This window comes from Camelus bactrianus, chromosome 28 (assembly GCF_048773025.1).
Source record: "Camelus bactrianus isolate YW-2024 breed Bactrian camel chromosome 28, ASM4877302v1, whole genome shotgun sequence".
Taxonomy (NCBI): domain Eukaryota; kingdom Metazoa; phylum Chordata; class Mammalia; order Artiodactyla; family Camelidae; genus Camelus; species Camelus bactrianus.
The window spans coordinates 20,327,442-20,345,421 of record NC_133566.1 but is presented as its reverse complement, the minus strand read 5'-3'; the positions used below and the strand labels follow the sequence as shown (position 1 = coordinate 20,345,421).

Here is a 17,980-nt window from a genome sequence, read left to right as displayed (position 1 = left end):
CTGACACTGACAACGATTAGGCCCAGGCCAAACGCTTTATGTACTCACCTCTAATCCTCCAAAAACTGCCCTACACGATGGGGACTATTCTACGTACAAGTGAGGAAACTGATTCAGAAGGACCTAAGGTCACACTGTGCCCAAGGTAATTAGACAGACGCCAAACTGAAATGTTTACAGACTCATTCTCTCAAAAGTCTCAGTTAGAATTTTCTCTGCTGGGCCCATTAAAACACACATACACACGCGTGCACGCACACACAAACACACATACACACCCACCCTCCGTTTCTCCCGCTCCCCCTCCCCCACAAGGGAACCATAAAAAGTCTCCAAAACCATATTCAAATCAAATGGTTTGTTTATTGGCTGTCTGTTATTCGGACGTGAGCAGATCTCAGCGTGGGCCGCTCCAAGCCTCATTCTGGCTTCCCGCTGTACCGAGGGCCCGCGACAGGGGCCCAGGCCGACAGTCCGTGCACAACAGGCAAGCTGCTGCCGGCTCACGTTTCTACAGTGATTCATTCCATAGCTCTAGGGGACGTTTCGTTTGTTTTTCTTTCATAGCATCTTCCTCTTTTCAAACTCCTTCAGAAACAGAAGAGAGGGAGAAGAGAGAGGGGACAAAAAGATAAGAGACCCAAATTACATTCACGGGCAAAGTGCTTCTGAAACCTTTTATCTTCAGGATTCTTTGAGCAACCAAACACTGTAGAAGTAAAATGTACCAGGGTGCAGGTGCCTGAACACAAAACGGCAGCTGTTGGACACGCCTGGTCAGTACGAAGTCCGCTGGGCTGGACCCGGAGCGTCAGCTGTACGTCTTCAAGCGCAGCGGCTGAGCGGCTGTGAACCGCACTTAGTTCTCTACTGCAGTGTTATCGTCAGGAGTTCTCCAGACATTCAACACTGTATGTGAACCACACCAGCCCTTTCCATAAGGCAACGGGAACAGGTTTGTCTAGTTTCTCAGAGAATAAAACTAAACACTGATTCAGTTCAGATTTAAACAAAATGTCAAGAACCTCAGAAATATATGAAAAGGAAACAATACTGAAAATCGCATTTCTGTCAATTGTAACAACTAGAATACAGCCAAATGGGTAGATGCCTGCTGCCACCTACTGGAGAGAAATGGTAACACATGTCTCCGACATGAATTTTAAGCGTTTGCTTTTTTTCTCCTTACTTCCCATTTTTTTTAATAAAATTCTTCTTCACACACTCTCTAACTACCCAGATTTCTTTTAAACACTCTGGCACACTGTGTCTTATTCCAAAAGGCAGGATCATGCAAAGATTCAGTACAACAAGGAATTCAAGGCAAAAGGCAAAGATTGTGCTGAAACATGGCCCCCTTCTGGGAAGACAATTTGGGCCTGTTTTTAACATGTGTACAAGGTTTTATTTTTTGCTTGTTTTTTTTTGTAAAGACTATAATCACTATAAAAATAGAGAAAGAGGCAGCCTTAAATGACCGCTCAAAGATACAGGCTAAAAATCACTGCAAAATGATTATGGAAGACGCCAAATCACTGTGAGCATTTAAATCACGATATCATATTTAAAAAAGAGAAAAGCGAGGCAAATGGTGACGAAGTCGACCCTCTACCTGTAAAAATAATAATGGCTTCCCGCCACAGCAAAGGCCAGAAAGCAAAGACTGAACACCCCACCCTATTCATTAGATCTCCCCCCATCCCGACTCCCTCTTCATCCAGTTTTCACTTCTTGCTGGTCAGTCTCTTCTTGCACTTCAGTCTCTCTCCCTGGGAAAACCTGTGGAACCAGCGTCGCTACATCTCAGAGGCCCTCCGTGGGAAAGATGAAACATGAGGCAATTCTCCGCACTGCGCCCAAAATGGAACTCACGGTACTGCTGCGCTCCGAAACACTTTCTTTTACATCACACCTCACTCCTCACAAAAAAGCAACTTAAGATGTTTAATGAATGAAGTTTTGGAATCAGAACGTTATTCCTGGTCATGCCCAATTAGGACATGAGGACATCCGTGGAGCTGCCAGACACCAGAAACAAACAGCTAAGACCCAGAGGAAAAGACCACAGTGTCCAGGCGCCAGGGCGGCGGCCCACTCTCATGCCCGTGACTTCAGGGCGCTCAGGCCGCTACCACAGCTCACCTTGTAGATGGTGGTTCCCAGCTGTGCAGGAGACATGCTGACCACAACTCCCGCGCCCTGAAGGGCCGAGATCTTCTCTTTGGCACCACCTTTTCCTCCAGCGATGATGGCCCCCGCATGACCCATTCTTCTGCCCGGAGGAGCGGTTAAGCCAGCAATGAAGGACACCACAGGCTTGGCCTTGGGACCCTGGAAAGAAGTATTTTAAACACTCTGATGAAGAAATGGATGGAAACTGGACCTCCAATTCATGACTTCCAGGAAATGACAAATGGCTTAGACCCATCACTCAGCCTCACTAAGAAAACCAGCACAAATTATTTTACATTTTTGCAACTCCTGAATGTCTAATTTCATAAAAGGTAATGGATTCTGATAGCTGCTCTTATTCAAACTACTGCAATATCTTATTCGCTGAAATACAAGAAAATCCAGCCCCACACACACACACGCAGCTGGAAAAGAGCGAAGCATTTTCGTGTCTGTCAGGTAACTGGCTATTCTTCTCTGACACTGCACGAGCCTCTCCAAGTGGGCATTTCTTTAAGGTCAGATGCAGTGCTGGGATCTGAAACCATACTTTCATACTTTAAAATCCACTGATATGTCATACACTTTGGATCTTCTACCCATAATGATTCTGCAATACTCATGGCTCAGAGGGAAAATGCAGGTTCACTGAGTTACGCAGATCTTCCAGACGCTGACACTCTTCACCATTCAGCATCTGCAAATCATCCTTCAGTGTCACCACCAGTCTCACTAGAAAAGTCTTTAGTAGGGGGACGTGGTCAAATTCATGGTGGTTGAAACAAGTTTTCCAAAAGTATTCACTGGAAAGCTCAGACTCTGTCACTGTCAACAAATACCACGCGCTGTTCTCCTTGATGTGGCAGACTCTCATTTTGCAGGTGCCCAGGTCTCAATAAACAGTTTCCTGGCAGTCGTTCAGTCAAGTTAAAGTGGTGTTCCACCAAAAAAAAAAAACGGCAGCTAGTTCCGCTCACCACTCAACTGGGAGAGTGCTTTACTGCCCATTTCATCACGAAATACTGACTCAAGGATCAGACTTAATAAAATTAATAATTTTTACTGCTTCATGAAGGATACTCTTAAATAAAATCGGCTTTTATCTTTTTAAAGTGAAGCACACAGCAGTGACTGTTCGCTGGCAGTCAGCTCCCACTATCCGGCTGCACTGAGGCCAGCTGCCAGGCTCTGACTGCTCCAGCTCGGCTCCCCCCCCCAGCTCGGCTCCCCCCTCCAGCTCGGCTCCCCCCTCCAGCTCGGCTCCCCCTCCAGCTCGGCTCCCCCCCCCAGCTCGGCTCCCCCCCCCAGCTCGGCTCCCCCCTCCAGCTCGGCTCCCCCCCCCAGCTCGGCTCCCCCCCCCAGCTCGGCTCCCCCCCCCAGCTCGGCTCCCCCCTCCAGCTCGGCTCCCCCCCTCCAGCTCGGCTCCCCCCTCCAGCTCGGCTCCCCCCCCCAGCTCGGCTCCCCCCTCCAGCTCGGCTCCCCCCCCCAGCTCGGCTCCCCCCCTCCAGCTCGGCTCCCCCCTCCAGCTCGGCTCCCCCCCCAGCTCGGCTCCCCCCTCCAGCTCGGCTCCCCCCTCCAGCTCGGCTCCCCCCCCCAGCTCGGCTCCCCCCTCCAGCTCGGCTCCCCCCCCCAGCTCGGCTCCCCCCCCCAGCTCGGCTCCCCCCTCCAGCTCGGCTCCCCCCCCCAGCTCGGCTCCCCCCCTCCAGCTCGGCTCCCCCTCCTCCAGCTCGGCTCCCCCCCCCAGCTCGGCTCCCCCCTCCAGCTCGGCTCCCCCCCTCCAGCTCGGCTCCCCCCCTCCAGCTCGGCTCCCCCCTCCAGCTCGGCTCCCCCCCTCCAGCTCGGCTCCCCCCTCCAGCTCGGCTCCCCCCTCCAGCTCGGCTCCCCCCCCCAGCTCGGCTCCCCCCCTCCAGCTCGGCTCCCCTCCTCCAGCTCGGCTCCCCCCCCCAGCTCGGCTCCCCCGCTCCAGCTCGGCTCCCCCCCTCCAGCTCGGCTCCCCCCCTCCAGCTCGGCTCCCCCCTCCAGCTCGGCTCCCCCGCTCCAGCTCGGCTCCCCCCCTCCAGCTCGGCTCCCCCCCTCCAGCTCGGCTCCCCCCCTCCAGCTCGGCTCCCCCCCTCCAGCTCGGCTCCCCCCCCCCAGCTCGGCTCCCCCCTCCAGCTCGGCTCCCCCCCCCAGCTCGGCTCCCCCCCCCAGCTCGGCTCCCCCCTCCAGCTCGGCTCCCCCCTCCAGCTCGGCTCCCCCCCCCAGCTCGGCTCCCCCCTCCAGCTCGGCTCCCCCCCCCAGCTCGGCTCCCCCCAGCCGGCTCTGCTCCTTAACTTCCAGCTCCGCCTCTCAGCCTCTTCCGAGAGCACTCTCCATCCTCCTGGGGTACCTGGCCAATTCTCACGTAACTTTTAAAACCTGGCTCAAGCCTCTTCTTCCCCACTAATCTTTCTGACTCTTCCCCCCACACCCTCCACAGGTGCCCTTACAGCTGCCCGTCCCCTGTTCAGCAACCCCGCCGGGCCTCCAACATGTCTCTACTGTTACCCTCAGTACGCTGGCTGTAACCCATCCCCCATGCGCTCGCCTCCTAAACTCTCAATCCCGGAACGCAAGGGCTGTTTTCACTTATTTCTCTATGCCCAGCGTCTTAATTCAGTAGAGAATTAAGAAGAAAAGACTCGTAAGTCATACATCTATTCATTTGCGGGCTCTGCAAGGATGTGAGCCCCTGATACGTGAGCGGCGCCCATTCCCAACCGGCCCCTCCATCCCCTTGCTCACGTACTAGGACGTCATACTAGAGAGAAACAAGATGATGACGAACCTGGAAGGCCAAGCAAATGTGCATTCTGTCCTACTGACAAAGAAGAGTCACTTGAGATTTTTTAAGGAGAGAAAAATACGATTAAAAAGACTAAGAGGAAGTCTAGTCTGAGGACAGGACACAGAAATGAGAAGCGTGAAAACCTGGAAACAGAAAGACAAGGTGGGATGACATGAGCACTGTCTGAGCAGATGCCCAGGACTGCTGACCCCTGCCCCTGCCCCCTGCAGCCTGGCTCCTGACCTGCCCACGGCACGGTGCGCCCAGGACTGCTGACCCCTGGCCCCCGGCAGCCTGGCTTCTGCCCCCCGCCATGGCGTCATGAAGAAGTCAGGCAAGACCAGGGTGGGAATGTCGCCCCTGGTTCGTTTGCTGTGTACCTACCACTGGCAACTTGTCAACCTCCCCGGGCCGGTTTCCTCACTCATAAAAGGACAAAAACCTCTACTCAAAGGGTCAGGATGAAAAGATGAAGCAACGCTACTCTTGTAAATAATCCGTGTCATTATTAGAATGATGAGAACATTAGCTGTAGCCGCAGGCAGCATCACTGAGGGGTCACTGGGTGCCAGCTACTGTGCTGACAAGCATTTTAATCACCTGTCATCTGAGCTGTTCAGCCTAGACCCTCATACACTGTAGGTCCTCAGTAAAACTCAGCTCTGTAAGGACCAATCAGGAACAGGAAAACGCGCCAAATGAAACCAAATGTAAAGCTTAGTTTTTCCCACTAAATTCAAAGCTATTCAAGGGACTCAGAGTTGGGCCTAAGAACATTTTTGAGTTTACTTTAGCACAGTGTACAGCTGGCTCTCTGTGTCCACAGGGTTCGCATCCAACAGTTCAACCAAGTGCAGACAGACAATATTGGGGGGGGAGATCCCAGAAAGTTCCAGAGAGCAGAACTTAAATTTGCCACGCTGGTAACTATTTAGATACTATTCACTTTGTCTTTATGACTATTTACACGGCATTTACATCGTATTAGGTATCAGAAGTAATCTAGAGAGGATTTAAAATATACAGGAGGGTATGTGTAGGTTACATGCAAATACTACACCGTAATATATAAGGGACTTGAGCATCATGGATTTCAGTGTCCCCAGGGGAATAGGGACCAAGCCCCTGTGGATGTCAAGGGACGACTACAATGTCTGTTAACCTAAAGTGCTTTTTTCTAAAAAGAAGTCAGATTTCACTTAAATCTTAAACTTCACAACTTCTCTGGATTCAAGAGACTCCAACAACATTTTACTCCCATCTCCTAACAATTTACTTTATTCTTTCTCCCATTCACCATTCACTGGTGCCTCATGCGCCAGAGGACTGGGCTGGATGCCAAGGACAACCGGCTGCTCGCTGTGTACAGCACAGGCCAGGGTGAGAGATGTTATGCACACCTTGCAGAGGGAATAAGCGAGGACAAGCAAGACTGAAACAAGGGGCAGGTCGGATGGGACGTGGATCTGAAAAGCGGGTTAGGGTGGTGAGGGAGGAGCTGGAATGCCGTGCTAAGCCTGCCCTTTACCCTAGATATACGGAGATATGCCGGGGGGGGGGGGGGGGGGGGGCGGCCCTCAGGAAGAAAAGGAGCAGAGATACTAGGAAAAAACTACTGAGCTGGTGCAGGTGAGGTAGGGACTAATTACAGATGACGGTGCTCTGAGTCTCAACAAGTGACTGAGATTACAGAGACAGATCTCTGTGCGGAAGAAGAGGTAGAAGAAATAAAAGGTGGCTCTGAGGTTTCCTTCCACCTGGGAAACTGCATGAAGTGCGCTGCTTGTCTGCAGTGACCACTCACACCTGGGGAACAGGCCACGACGGTAACCAGGGGAGGCAGAAAGGAGAGGAAGCAGGAGCAAAGCCGACCTTTGACAACATTCAGGAGCAGAGAGCTCCACTTTTCCAAAACAGAACTTACGGAATTATGTTGCTTCAAAAATTCTGCAGCATTTTCTTCTGCGTTACCACCAATTTCACCAATCAGTATGATGCCTTCTGTGGCCGGATCGTTCAGGAGGATTTCCAGACAGTCAGTAAAATCTGTCCCGTTAAAGGGGTCGCCTCCGACACCTGAAAGAGTCAGAGGGTCAGCGCCAGCCGCAGGCTGAAGGGCGGGCCAAGCGGTTCTGCGCGAGAAATGCTGTCTCAACAGGTTTCTTGGCTTACCTACCCTCCTCTTACCAGTATTTTTTGGGTTCGCACCCCTGCATTTAACATTTAAAAGTCATAAATGCTACGTTTATTTCTGCTGATGCTATTACACGAATGCTAAATGGTGGCTGGTCCCTGATACTCACAAAGACAGCCCTATTTCTGGGTTAGCCCTTTATCGAGAGTCTTCCCTCCCACAGAATTATTCCCAGATGGCTCTTTAAAAATGAGCATTTTAAAAAAATGTGTGTTTGTGAGAATATCATCTCTGATTAAACAGGTAAGGAATTTCTCTGCACAAAATAACTCTTTGAGGAGGCACACTGCAGAGGAACCACTCACAAGCTGGGACACAAGTCCTAGTGAGGGACGGGGGTGTCCCGACCTCTCTTCCTTCTTCCCTTAGACCCAGAGGGGCTGATGACAGACAGCACACACAGGGCTCCACTCCAAGCACACGGTGTTTAAGCACTAGCACTTGGACAGGGTTCAAGTCAATGTTCCCCACAGGCTGACTGCCTCCTTTTCACATTTTTAAGTTATAAACTCACTGAAGGCAGCACTGGTTTCCCACCTTTCAATGCATCTCTGAAGAGTGATCTTGCAGGAGAGAAGCAGCAGGTGCCACATGCCAGCCACTTGGCCAGCTCTGCGCCTCAGCACAAGTCACACCTGCCACCTCCTAACCCTCCCAAACTCTCTGTGAGACAGAAATTATTACTCTCAACGTACAAATTAAAACCAGAGGCTAGAGAAGATGGAATTGGCACCCCGTCTCAAAGTCCTTTCTCATTCTCTGTCACACTAAGTCACCTTGTGTCTATGGCTGGACTTTCGCACACAGAAAAGCACAATTAATGTTTAACACTGATTTTACGAATTTGAGTCTTAATAAAAATATGCCAGGGCTATATTTTACATTTTTTTAACTATAAAAAGCTGCCTTTGAAAATATTTTTTAAAATATTCTAAAGATTTGAAGGTATATTTCTAAAAATGAGAAATTTGCCTGGCTTTTGGCAACAAATACCAAAATCGTTTTAAAATGTAAAAACTTTTTTATGTTTTTAAGTGGGAGGCAGTATGATGCGGCAAAGAGAGAGGTTCTGAGGACCTCAAACCTCCTCCACCTAGATTTTCTTGCCAGTGAAGCTTGGTTCCAGCACCAAATCCCAGCACAGCGGTGCCTCACAGGGCGGCCTTAGGAGGGAGATGATAAACAGTGAAGAATCTAGCAACTCTGAAGCCCTGGATGGCAGCTGGTAATAGCAAAATGCTAATTACAGCGCGGCAAGTCCCATGACGAAGGACCACTTCTTCACAGCGAGCAAAGTTAGCGCCGTTCTCAGGCACCGAGGCTCTCCAGGGGCCACACGTCCCAGCACATTTGTTCCGCCAGGCGGAAGTCAAATCTTGGACCATGAATCTTGAAAATTTAACAATAAGCTTCGCTTTTAAGCAAATTAAATTCAAGATCATAACGTCTTTTTCATAAAATGGCACCAGAATCCCTTGCAAATAATCAAATCAATAATTATTACTGTACTTATTCAATGAAGATACTGCACTGCAACAAAACGAGTTTAGCCAAAATCCCTCACCGACGCACAAAGACTGCCCCAATCCAACTTGCGTTGTCTGGTGAACCGCTTCGTAAGTCAGGGTGCCAGATCTGGACACGATACCTTAAAGAAAGAGAATCCCAAAACATTGAGATTGTGTTTATGCGACAGACTATCATATAGTAAAACAAATTACAGACACAAGTACACATGCTGCCAGTCCCACAACCTGTCATCCAAATAAACAATGTCACCAGGTGAGGAAATAAGAAGGGAAGGCTTCAATTACAGCAGGGCGGTTTTAAAAGGAGATATAGAAGAAAGTATATTATTAGTTAGGCTGTTTCATGACTATAAAAGCAGTTTTAAGACCTAAAGTCGTCTACATAAAATGACCGTCTACTGCTGACACACAGTAAAATGGAACAACGCATGTATCAAAACGTCCATAAGGAAAAAAAGATGGCATAAAGTTCAAGGATTAATCTGCAGCTAATAACCGGGGTTTAGGAAAATAAGTTCACAGCCGGGCTTGCTGTCTGCTGACCACACACTGATTCCTCAAGTCAGAGCCCTGTTCTCCTGCAGTGGCTCAGCAAGAGGCTGCCGCTAGTGCTGGAAACTGCAGGGACTGTCTTTCCTGCTGGACTGGAACGCCCAGGGGGTCAGTAAACAAGACTGTTTTCCCCGGCCCTGCGTTCCCAGGATTGAGCACCATTCAGGCACAGAAAGAGCTCAACAAGTATCTACCAAATGGGTCAGAACTGAAAATCAGTGGAGCACAACCATATTCTTAAAATCGAATTTCAAAAGTCTGAGGCCCTTCAGCAGCTGGCCCCCGTCTCACGACAAACACAACCACGAACACCAGCCGCATCTGTCTCACTCGTCAGTTTCCCCCTGTTCTCGGAACCTTCTATTCGCATCCTCTCTCCCTCACGCGGCCCCTCCTCCGTGGGACTTGCCATAACTGACAAGGCTGGGCAGGCAATGCCTATGTACACACGTATTTGGTGCATTTAGCTTTCAAGCAAAGGACACCCAGTACTTCAGCTGTGCGCCTTCGTGGGCAATGTCCTGGTCTCCTTCGCACGCCTATGTGAGTCTCAGGGTAGAACTATGTTCCCACTGTTCACTTAGTACCCTGGATTACTGGGAAGAACAGCTGTTTTATTTATTCTAGTCTTTTGATGGATCAGCATAATCATCAGTAAATAGTAACACTAGGATGTTATTCTTTTAAGGGGCTTTCATCTAATTACATAAATGATATATAATTTATATAAATGCAAACTGCATACACTTAAATAATGAAATGAATGGTTTTAGGGTAGATTGCTCCTGCCATCCTTAAAGTATTTATAGTAAAAGAGACTTAAAAACATCTGTCGTCAGGGCACTTCTGCCTCCAAAAAGCGGAGGTGTTCTCCTCTATTCTTCCTGCTAAGTACAACTAAAAGTAAAACGTAAAGGGACTAGAAAAGCTAAAAAAATTTTTTAAAAATGAAGTACAAGGAAGCAATCTACCCAACTTCAAGACTCATTACATAATTATAGTTATTGAGATTGTGTGGTATTGGCAAAACCCAGAGCAGACCAACACAAATGTGCCAACTGATTGATGACCCAAAAATGCAAAAGCAACTCAATGGAAAAAAAATATGATCTTTTCAACCAATGGTGCTGAAGCAGCTGAACACATGGAGATGAAAAAGAACTTTGATCTAAGTCTCACACCTAGAAAACTTCACTGAAATTGGATCATGGGATTTAAATGTAAAACTATAAAATGCTCAGGAAAAAAAATGGGCATTTCAGGCTAGGCAAAGAGTTACTAGACTTGAGGTCAAAGCATATTCCACAAAAGAAAAAAATTTTCATGAAAACAAAAACCTTTGCTCCCTGAAAGATCCTGTTAAGAGCACGAGAAAGCAAGCTACAGACGGGAGAAGATATTTGTGAGCCACGCATCCAACAAGGTATTAGCATCTAGAATGTACAAACAACTCTCAAAACTCAACAGTAAAAATGCAAATAATCCGATTAGGCCACGGGCAAAAACACAAAGAAACACTTCACGGAAGAAGACACACGGACGGCACACAGGCACCTGAAAACATGAGCCGTTAAGGGGGTGTAAATTACACCCACGACGAGACGTCACTGAACCCTCATCAGAATGGCTACGATAAAAAAACAGTGGCCAATGCTGGCAAGGATGTGGAGAAGCTGGATCACAGCTACGCTGGTGACGGAGATGTAGAATGGTCCAGCCACCGTGCACAGCAATTTGGTGGTTTCTTAAAACAACATGCAACTATCACACCCCCAGCAACTGCACTCCTGGGCAGGCATCCCAGACAGATGAAGGCTCGTGCCGCGTAAAAACCCGTGTGCAAATGTTTATAGCAGCCTCGCTCGTCAAAGCCCCGGACTGGAAATAATCCCAGTATCTTTCAACAGGTGACTGGTTAAACAAACTGCAGTGTACGCGCGCCCTGAAATACTACTCAGCAGCACAAAGGAGTGACCTGCCGACGTGACAACCCGACGAGTCTCCAGAGAATTACACCAAGTACAAACAGCCAGTCCCAAAGGCCACACACTACATGACTCCATTTACACAGCACTCCTGACATGAAACAATTTTATAAATGGAGGATTACTAGTTGCCAAGGATTAAGAAGGGAGTGGGGGTGGGTGCAGCTATAAAAGGGCAAGATGAGGGATCCCCGTAGCGATGGAGACATTCGTTATCTTGCCTGTATCGATGACAATATACTGGTTGTGTGACACTGCTTATTACAGTTCTGCAAGATGTTACCACTGGGGAGACGCTGGATAAAGGGTACACAGAGATCTGTCTGTATGATTTCTTACAAGTACCTGTGAATTTACAATTAAATGAGTTTAAAAAGTTCAATTAAAATAAATTTTTTAAAAAGGATGTAGGAGTCAAGTATGTCACATGCGGTTGAGAGTAAAAAAAAGTCTAACATAAGAGAAAAAAAATCATAGTTAAATATCAACTTGGAATCCGATCACTTTCTTCAATAGCATTCAGTCAGCTGTTACACAGTTTTATTAGTTGTCATCAACACAAACTAGAAAGTCACTCCACTGTCGTGCTGCCGTCACGCTGCACCACGTTCCATTCAGAAATGCCCGAGGGATGGAAACCCTTCCCGTGAACCCCTGCAGGACTGGAAGTCGGTGTGGCTTCTGGGAATATAGCACTGGGATCAAAACAGGAACAGTTGATACAACAAGACCATCTCCTCTCCCTCATCTCCTCGAAAATTCTGTAGTGTCGTGTGTTTTCTTCTAGGTGAATTTTTTTTTCCAGTCCTTTTTCAAAGGAATTAAAAGCAGTCTCCCGGAGGCCTGCCTCATCGATGTGTTACCGGCAGGCAGAGAGCCGAGGGCTTCCCTGAACTCCTTTCAGTTGTTTGAGGTTTACGGGCACCTTGTAAAGCAGGGTGTTTCTCAGAAAGGCAGCTCAGCACAGGCAGACCTTCCCGCACGCCCGCCTGAAGTCCAGAGCAGGAGCCAATCAAAGCGGCGTGAGGAGCACACAGAGGATTCACGTATGCACACGCGCTTCAGTGACGAGGTGGATCAGGCCCCGACTGGCACTCAGCTGGCCCGGGGGGCTCCCTGCAACCTCCCTGGTGAGAGGGCTCGGTAAGGACCCTTCTGGCAAGCAGGGCTGCCAGCTCCAGGAGCCATCAGTAATACAGGAAAATCACGGTCGTTAAGCCAGCCCTGCAAACCACACAGCTGACATCCACCCACGGGACTAACTATTCTTACGTAGTATTTATAGTCATGGTTTACGGACAGAGAAAATACTGTAACCCTATTATGGTGGGGAAACAGTACAGCTTAGTGAGAGTTAGGTGTGAAGAATCTAAAAACAGGCATTAACGGGCTGCCTTTGAAATGTTAATGTGATCATTTCTTTGAGGAACTAAACGAGTCGCAGTACAACTGTCTCAAAACATTTTGAGAGAACCTGTGACATCCAACAAGGCCAAGTCACTCTAGGACAGGGCACAAACTAACAGTAAAAATATTTACAGCACGTACACCTGACAGAGGACTTATATCCAGAATATTTATAGAAGCCTCTTATAATCATCAATTATACAGAAAATTATATAAAGAGGCAACCCAATAAAAAAATAATGTGCAAAAAACCTCAAGACATGATTCACAAAAGAAGATCTATAAATAGCCAGTAAGCACACGATCTCATCAGTCGTCAGGAAAACTCAAATTAAAGCCACAACGAGACATCACTGCGCTCCCAGCAGAGTGGGTGGTGATGCTAAGTGCCCGTGGGACGAGGGACAATGGAGCGCTCACACCTGCCTCGATGGTGGGCGCGCAGAAGGCGGGCACTCAGCACAACTATTTGACAACTTCTTAGAAAGTCGAGTATACTTTGACCCTATGACTTAGCAATTCCAATCCTAGGCATTTTACCCAAGAGAAATGAAACGTATCCACAAAAAGACCAGCACACAAAAGCCCGCCTTCACCTTATTCATGATGCTCAAGTCTGGAAACAACAGAAATTTTCATCAGTGGGAGAACAAACTGTAATCATTCAAGAGGATACTACTTAATAATAAAATAAAATTAACTGCTGACACATGCAAAAAAAATGGGATAATCCATAGTGTGCTGAGCAGGAAAGAATCTTCAAAACCCCCAAAATATTTTCACTGATTCTGTGGAATTATTATTATTGTTTCTCAAACATCAATTTAGGGTACAGAATCAGTTCACTACAAAGCTTCCCTGGGAAATTCTATTAAAGCTGAACTCATTCAAATGAGTTTGATCTGCACCGTCAGATTCTGTTTGTGAGTCCTGAACTTAGGTCAAGGAGTTTTGTGTTTCATCTATAAGAAATATGTACTCACCAACTCTTCCTTTCTTGTGAATGTGGCCAGGCATGATGCCAATTTTGCATTCTCCAGGCTGCAGGAAAGTAATTCATAGTTTCAGAAAAGTGAAGGGGAAGAAAAAGTGCCTCGGAGGTCATACACACAGATATACATGGACTGATTCAAAAAGCTCGTTAGCCTTTAGAGGCTAAAACGGGGCTTTGTTCTGTTTTGCGCACTCACGTTGATGACTCCAGGGCAGTTCGGCCCGACCAGCCTGGTCTTGTCCTGGCGCAGCAGCCTGTGCTTGACCCGCACCATGTCCTGCTGCGGGATGCCTTCCGTGATGCACACCACCAGGGGCACCTCTGCGTCAATGGCCTCACTGATGGCGGCAGCAGCAAAAGGAGGAGGGACGTAGATGACAGACGCGGTCGCTCCTGTCTGTTCTTTGGCCTGAAACGTTAACCGTGAAGCATGTTATTATTGGTGAAGTCATAAACATTGTAAAGGAAATTCAACACCGTGATTATAATAATGTCTCGGGGCCACCGCCAGGAGACATCGGATGTCTTCATTCTTCCCATTAGCAAGTTCACTGTGCTGTCAGAGAAGAGCAGAATAAGCATGGCCTCCTTTCTGCCCCTTGGGGATGCCTCTCTGAGCTGACAGTTTCGATGCCCTCCCATTCCCTCAGGCTAGAGCATGTCAGTAAACCTCAAAGCACTGCCCGATTTGCGTTTGTGTCCCCTCATTCCTGGGCCATGTTTATTTTTGTTGCTCTACAAGACACTTAGCACCTGTTCAGTACCAAAGACCTTGTACCTCCCCAGGAGAAAAAGGACTAGTGAGACCCAAGCTTAAGAACTCAGCTCTCAAACATCTGTTTAAAGATATATCATACTTATGCACGCGGATTAGAAATAAACGAAAATACACTTGCGTAAATGAGCACAGGATAGGAATGGGTCAGGTAAGACTAGAGTCTATTCTACACCACCCCTCACAATGCAAAGCACGTGAAGACCATCAGTCTGATCACTGCTCCCTCTGTGGTCTCTACATGCTCTCTACACGTGTCCGTACAGACAGAGTCTTCCCCCACCTCCACTGGTGGCCATGTCTCTTCCACTGTAATGGAAGCTCCTTGAAGACAACAGATTGTGATCTGTGACTCTCCAAGACTGACAGCACCTACTTGGTGAGAGGCCCTGAGAGACTCTATACAGGCTTCAGGTAAGGCTTCCCCACAACCCTGTGCACTTAGCATCTCCATCTACACATCACGATGCTGAGGCCAAGAGATATTAAATAACTTGTGCAAGATTACATGGCTAAGAGGTAGCAGAGCCAAGACTCAGACTTCAGTATATCTGATTGCAGTGTCAGTTATTTTCAGTTACAGCAGTCTGCCTCCCAATAAATGTTAAAACGTAACCTGATCAAGATATAAATCAAAATCTCCTGGAAGGCTGTGCCATAGGAGTTTACAATGGATACAAACACAAAGTCATAGAACATACAGACACAGCTAAGGGCGGACATAGAAGACAGTGTCTGTGGGCATCACCCCAAAATGATTCACCACAACCTCAGAGGAGGGAGCTTTCTCTGCCACATTCCTGGTAAAAAGAGGTTATCTGGACAGTGAAAGAAGAGTAAGTAAAAGGACGCTAACTTGCCAGGGGCTAAAAATAATTTGAAGTAATTTTTAGGTAATGTTTTTAAAAACTATGTTCAAGGTGATAACAGAGAAGTCGGGACCAAAGAAAAAACTAGGCTGGAACCAACAGAAAGCAGATCATAGGCATGTACATATTTTACGGAAAATATATCCCATGGTTTTCTACTTAAGGCTACAAATACTTTCAGAAGCTGAACTTGCCCTGGCAAATAACACTGGATGAAAGGTATCCGTTCTTCTCATTCAGAAAGCTCTTTGTAAGAGCTGAACAGGTGAGAAATAAACAGTATCTGTCAAAGAACTTACAGAATATTCCAAATGTCATATCTATTGTGTCATAATGAATAACAAATGAATTGCTTAGCAACAAAACCTTCTTTAAAAGAAAGAAAAAAAAAAAAAGGCTCGTAACAAAAGTCAAATCTACCTAGAGGAATTATGAAGACAGCTCCCCTCTATATTTTGAGGTAAAGAAATCAGCCATTTAAGAGAATTTAAGAGGGGAAAAGAAGGTAGAGACAGCTCAGTGGTAGAGCTCATGCTTAGCAAGCACGAGGTCCTGGGTTCAATCCCTAGTCCCTCCATTAAAAAAAAAAAAACGTAGTATTTCAAAACATGCCTAAAAAAAGAAAAGGGTGGAGGAGACAAAAAATGCAAAGTAAAAAGACTCTAAATGATTATTCTACAGAATATGATTTTTTTTTACTCTTTAAAATGTAAGACACTCAAAACACACAGACACATATATTATACTCTATTTTCAAATTTAAAGTAAAATGAGAATTCCAAATTTGAATATTTGTTTTTTCCCTACATTTTAGGATTAAGAATACAAATTAACTTCAATTTGAAGTTAGTATTCTGAAAAGAGACTAAGTCTATAAATTTGTACTTTAAAAAAATGCAGTACTACGAGGGGGAGGGTACAGCTCAAGTGGAGAGCACATGCTTAGCGTGCACGAGGTCCGGGGTTCAACCCCCAGTCCCTCCATTAAAAAAAAAAGCAAGCAACACTTTAAAACATGCCTTAAAAGTATGTTGTGGGGGTTACATTTTTTATCATCAGTACATTAATTTCAAGTACTAACCTTATCTCCTAGATTTTAAAAAATTAAATAGCCAAGAATTTGTACTATAATTTTGATAATACTATTATTTTTGTGTATGTTCATGTAACGCAGAAAGAGGATGAGAGCACACACAGTGAACTCAAAGTAGCTCACCATAAAAGCTACATCTGAGAAGTGGAGAACACTATATAAAATTTAACTTTATGTACTTTTACATCTGAATCTTTACAATGAGCACATGTTAGCTTTGTAACAAAGAATTAAAGTTTAGGTTAAAATCACTTCTAAAGTACTAAGAAATTAGCAACTTGGGGGAGAGACTAGGACTCTGATTTATAAATCAGACTATACAGCTAAGTTTTCCCACACAAGACCAGCACACTAATTACTTAACTCCAAGCCACGCTAAGTCTGCCACTTATCGGCTGTGAGGCTACGTGCAGGACCATTTCCTCTCTGCGCCTGTCGTATCCTTGTCTTTAAAATGGGGGTAATAACAGCATCCACCTAGGGGGCTGCGGGGAGCCAGGAACGAGGCCGTGCACAGGAAGTGGTCTTTCCCTGGCCCGGCAGTGAAAGAAAAATTAAAGAGCAGTAGGGCAGGGGGCGGATGCTGCCGTGTGCACTGCTAACATCCCGGCAGAAGTGGTAAGGAAAGGAGAGGAAGCCAAAGAGAAGCCGGCACCTGACTTCCTCCCGTGGAAGCTGGGGTACACTCGTCAGCAAAAGCGACCCAGGCTGTGGGAAGACACCCAGGCCTACATCACGAGAGCGAACCCACTGGTTTGTACTGCAACTCAAATTTCTCTAGGTTACTGGAACTGGAAAAAGCAAGCGACTCTCCCAAAAGGGGCACAATTAAGATCTTTAACCAAGGTGCGCCAGCTCCTCCCCCGCTCGTCCTTTCCTGCCAAACTCGGCGCAGTTAATCACCTCCTTCACGGTATTAAAGACCGGCAGGCCCAGGTGCGTCTTGCCTCCTTTCCCCGGAGTGGTTCCGCCGACGAGCTTGGTGCCATACTCCAACGCCTGCTGGCTGTGAAAGGTGCCCTGAGGGGAAGCAGCACAGGACCAGTGAGGAAGGGCCGGCTGGGAAGCCGGAAGGCGATCTTCAGCAACGAGGAAAAGAAAAACACACAGGTTAACATGCGCTTCCCTGAGAATCTCGGTGACATCTACCCAAGCCCTCGCATGGCGTGCTGAGCGCAGCTCCCAGCCCTGACGCAAAGGAGGCCACTGCGAGCCAGAGTAACTGGTTTTTTGGGGTTTTTTTCCACGGAGGTGTCTTTTCGCTCCATTTTCAAACTTGGTGGATGACCAGAAACCCCCTGGCGTTTACTTGAAAAGAACACCTGTTTTACTGTTCTTCATCTCCTGATGTCCTCACAGCCCTCTTCTACTCAGTTTAAAGTCCACAGTCAACCACTCTAACCACACAACCACCCTGGCTCTCTCTCACTTCCACTTACACCTCCAGCAAAACTAGTCTCAGTTAAATCCAGTTCTCCCCCTGCTCCAAGGCTACGCACATGCCACTGAACAGTCACTGGAGAAAAAAATTAAAATTAAAATTAAAATAAAACCATGCTAACTAGTCTCACTTTAAACGAATGATCCCTAATCTTAAGTGAGCC

General features: G+C 47.2%; 1 protein-coding gene across 2 annotated transcripts in view; it reads right to left on the bottom strand.

The window, feature by feature from the left end:
• Positions 1-343: 343 nt before the first annotated feature.
• The window catches only part of SUCLG1 (succinate-CoA ligase GDP/ADP-forming subunit alpha), a 30,003-nt gene continuing 12,366 nt past the window's right edge, over positions 344-17,980 (bottom strand). For both annotated transcript variants that reach the window (XM_010958909.2, XM_045519482.1), the window contains 7 exons: positions 17,280-17,396; positions 13,836-14,048; positions 13,629-13,686; positions 8,737-8,820; positions 6,903-7,054; positions 2,143-2,331; positions 344-588 (listed from right to left, as the gene is read on the bottom strand). In XM_010958909.2, the coding sequence (XP_010957211.1) occupies positions 562-588; positions 2,143-2,331; positions 6,903-7,054; positions 8,737-8,820; positions 13,629-13,686; positions 13,836-14,048; positions 17,280-17,396 (840 nt within the window). In that variant the 3' untranslated portion in view covers positions 344-561. The remainder of the gene's footprint in view (positions 589-2,142; positions 2,332-6,902; positions 7,055-8,736; positions 8,821-13,628; positions 13,687-13,835; positions 14,049-17,279; positions 17,397-17,980) is intronic.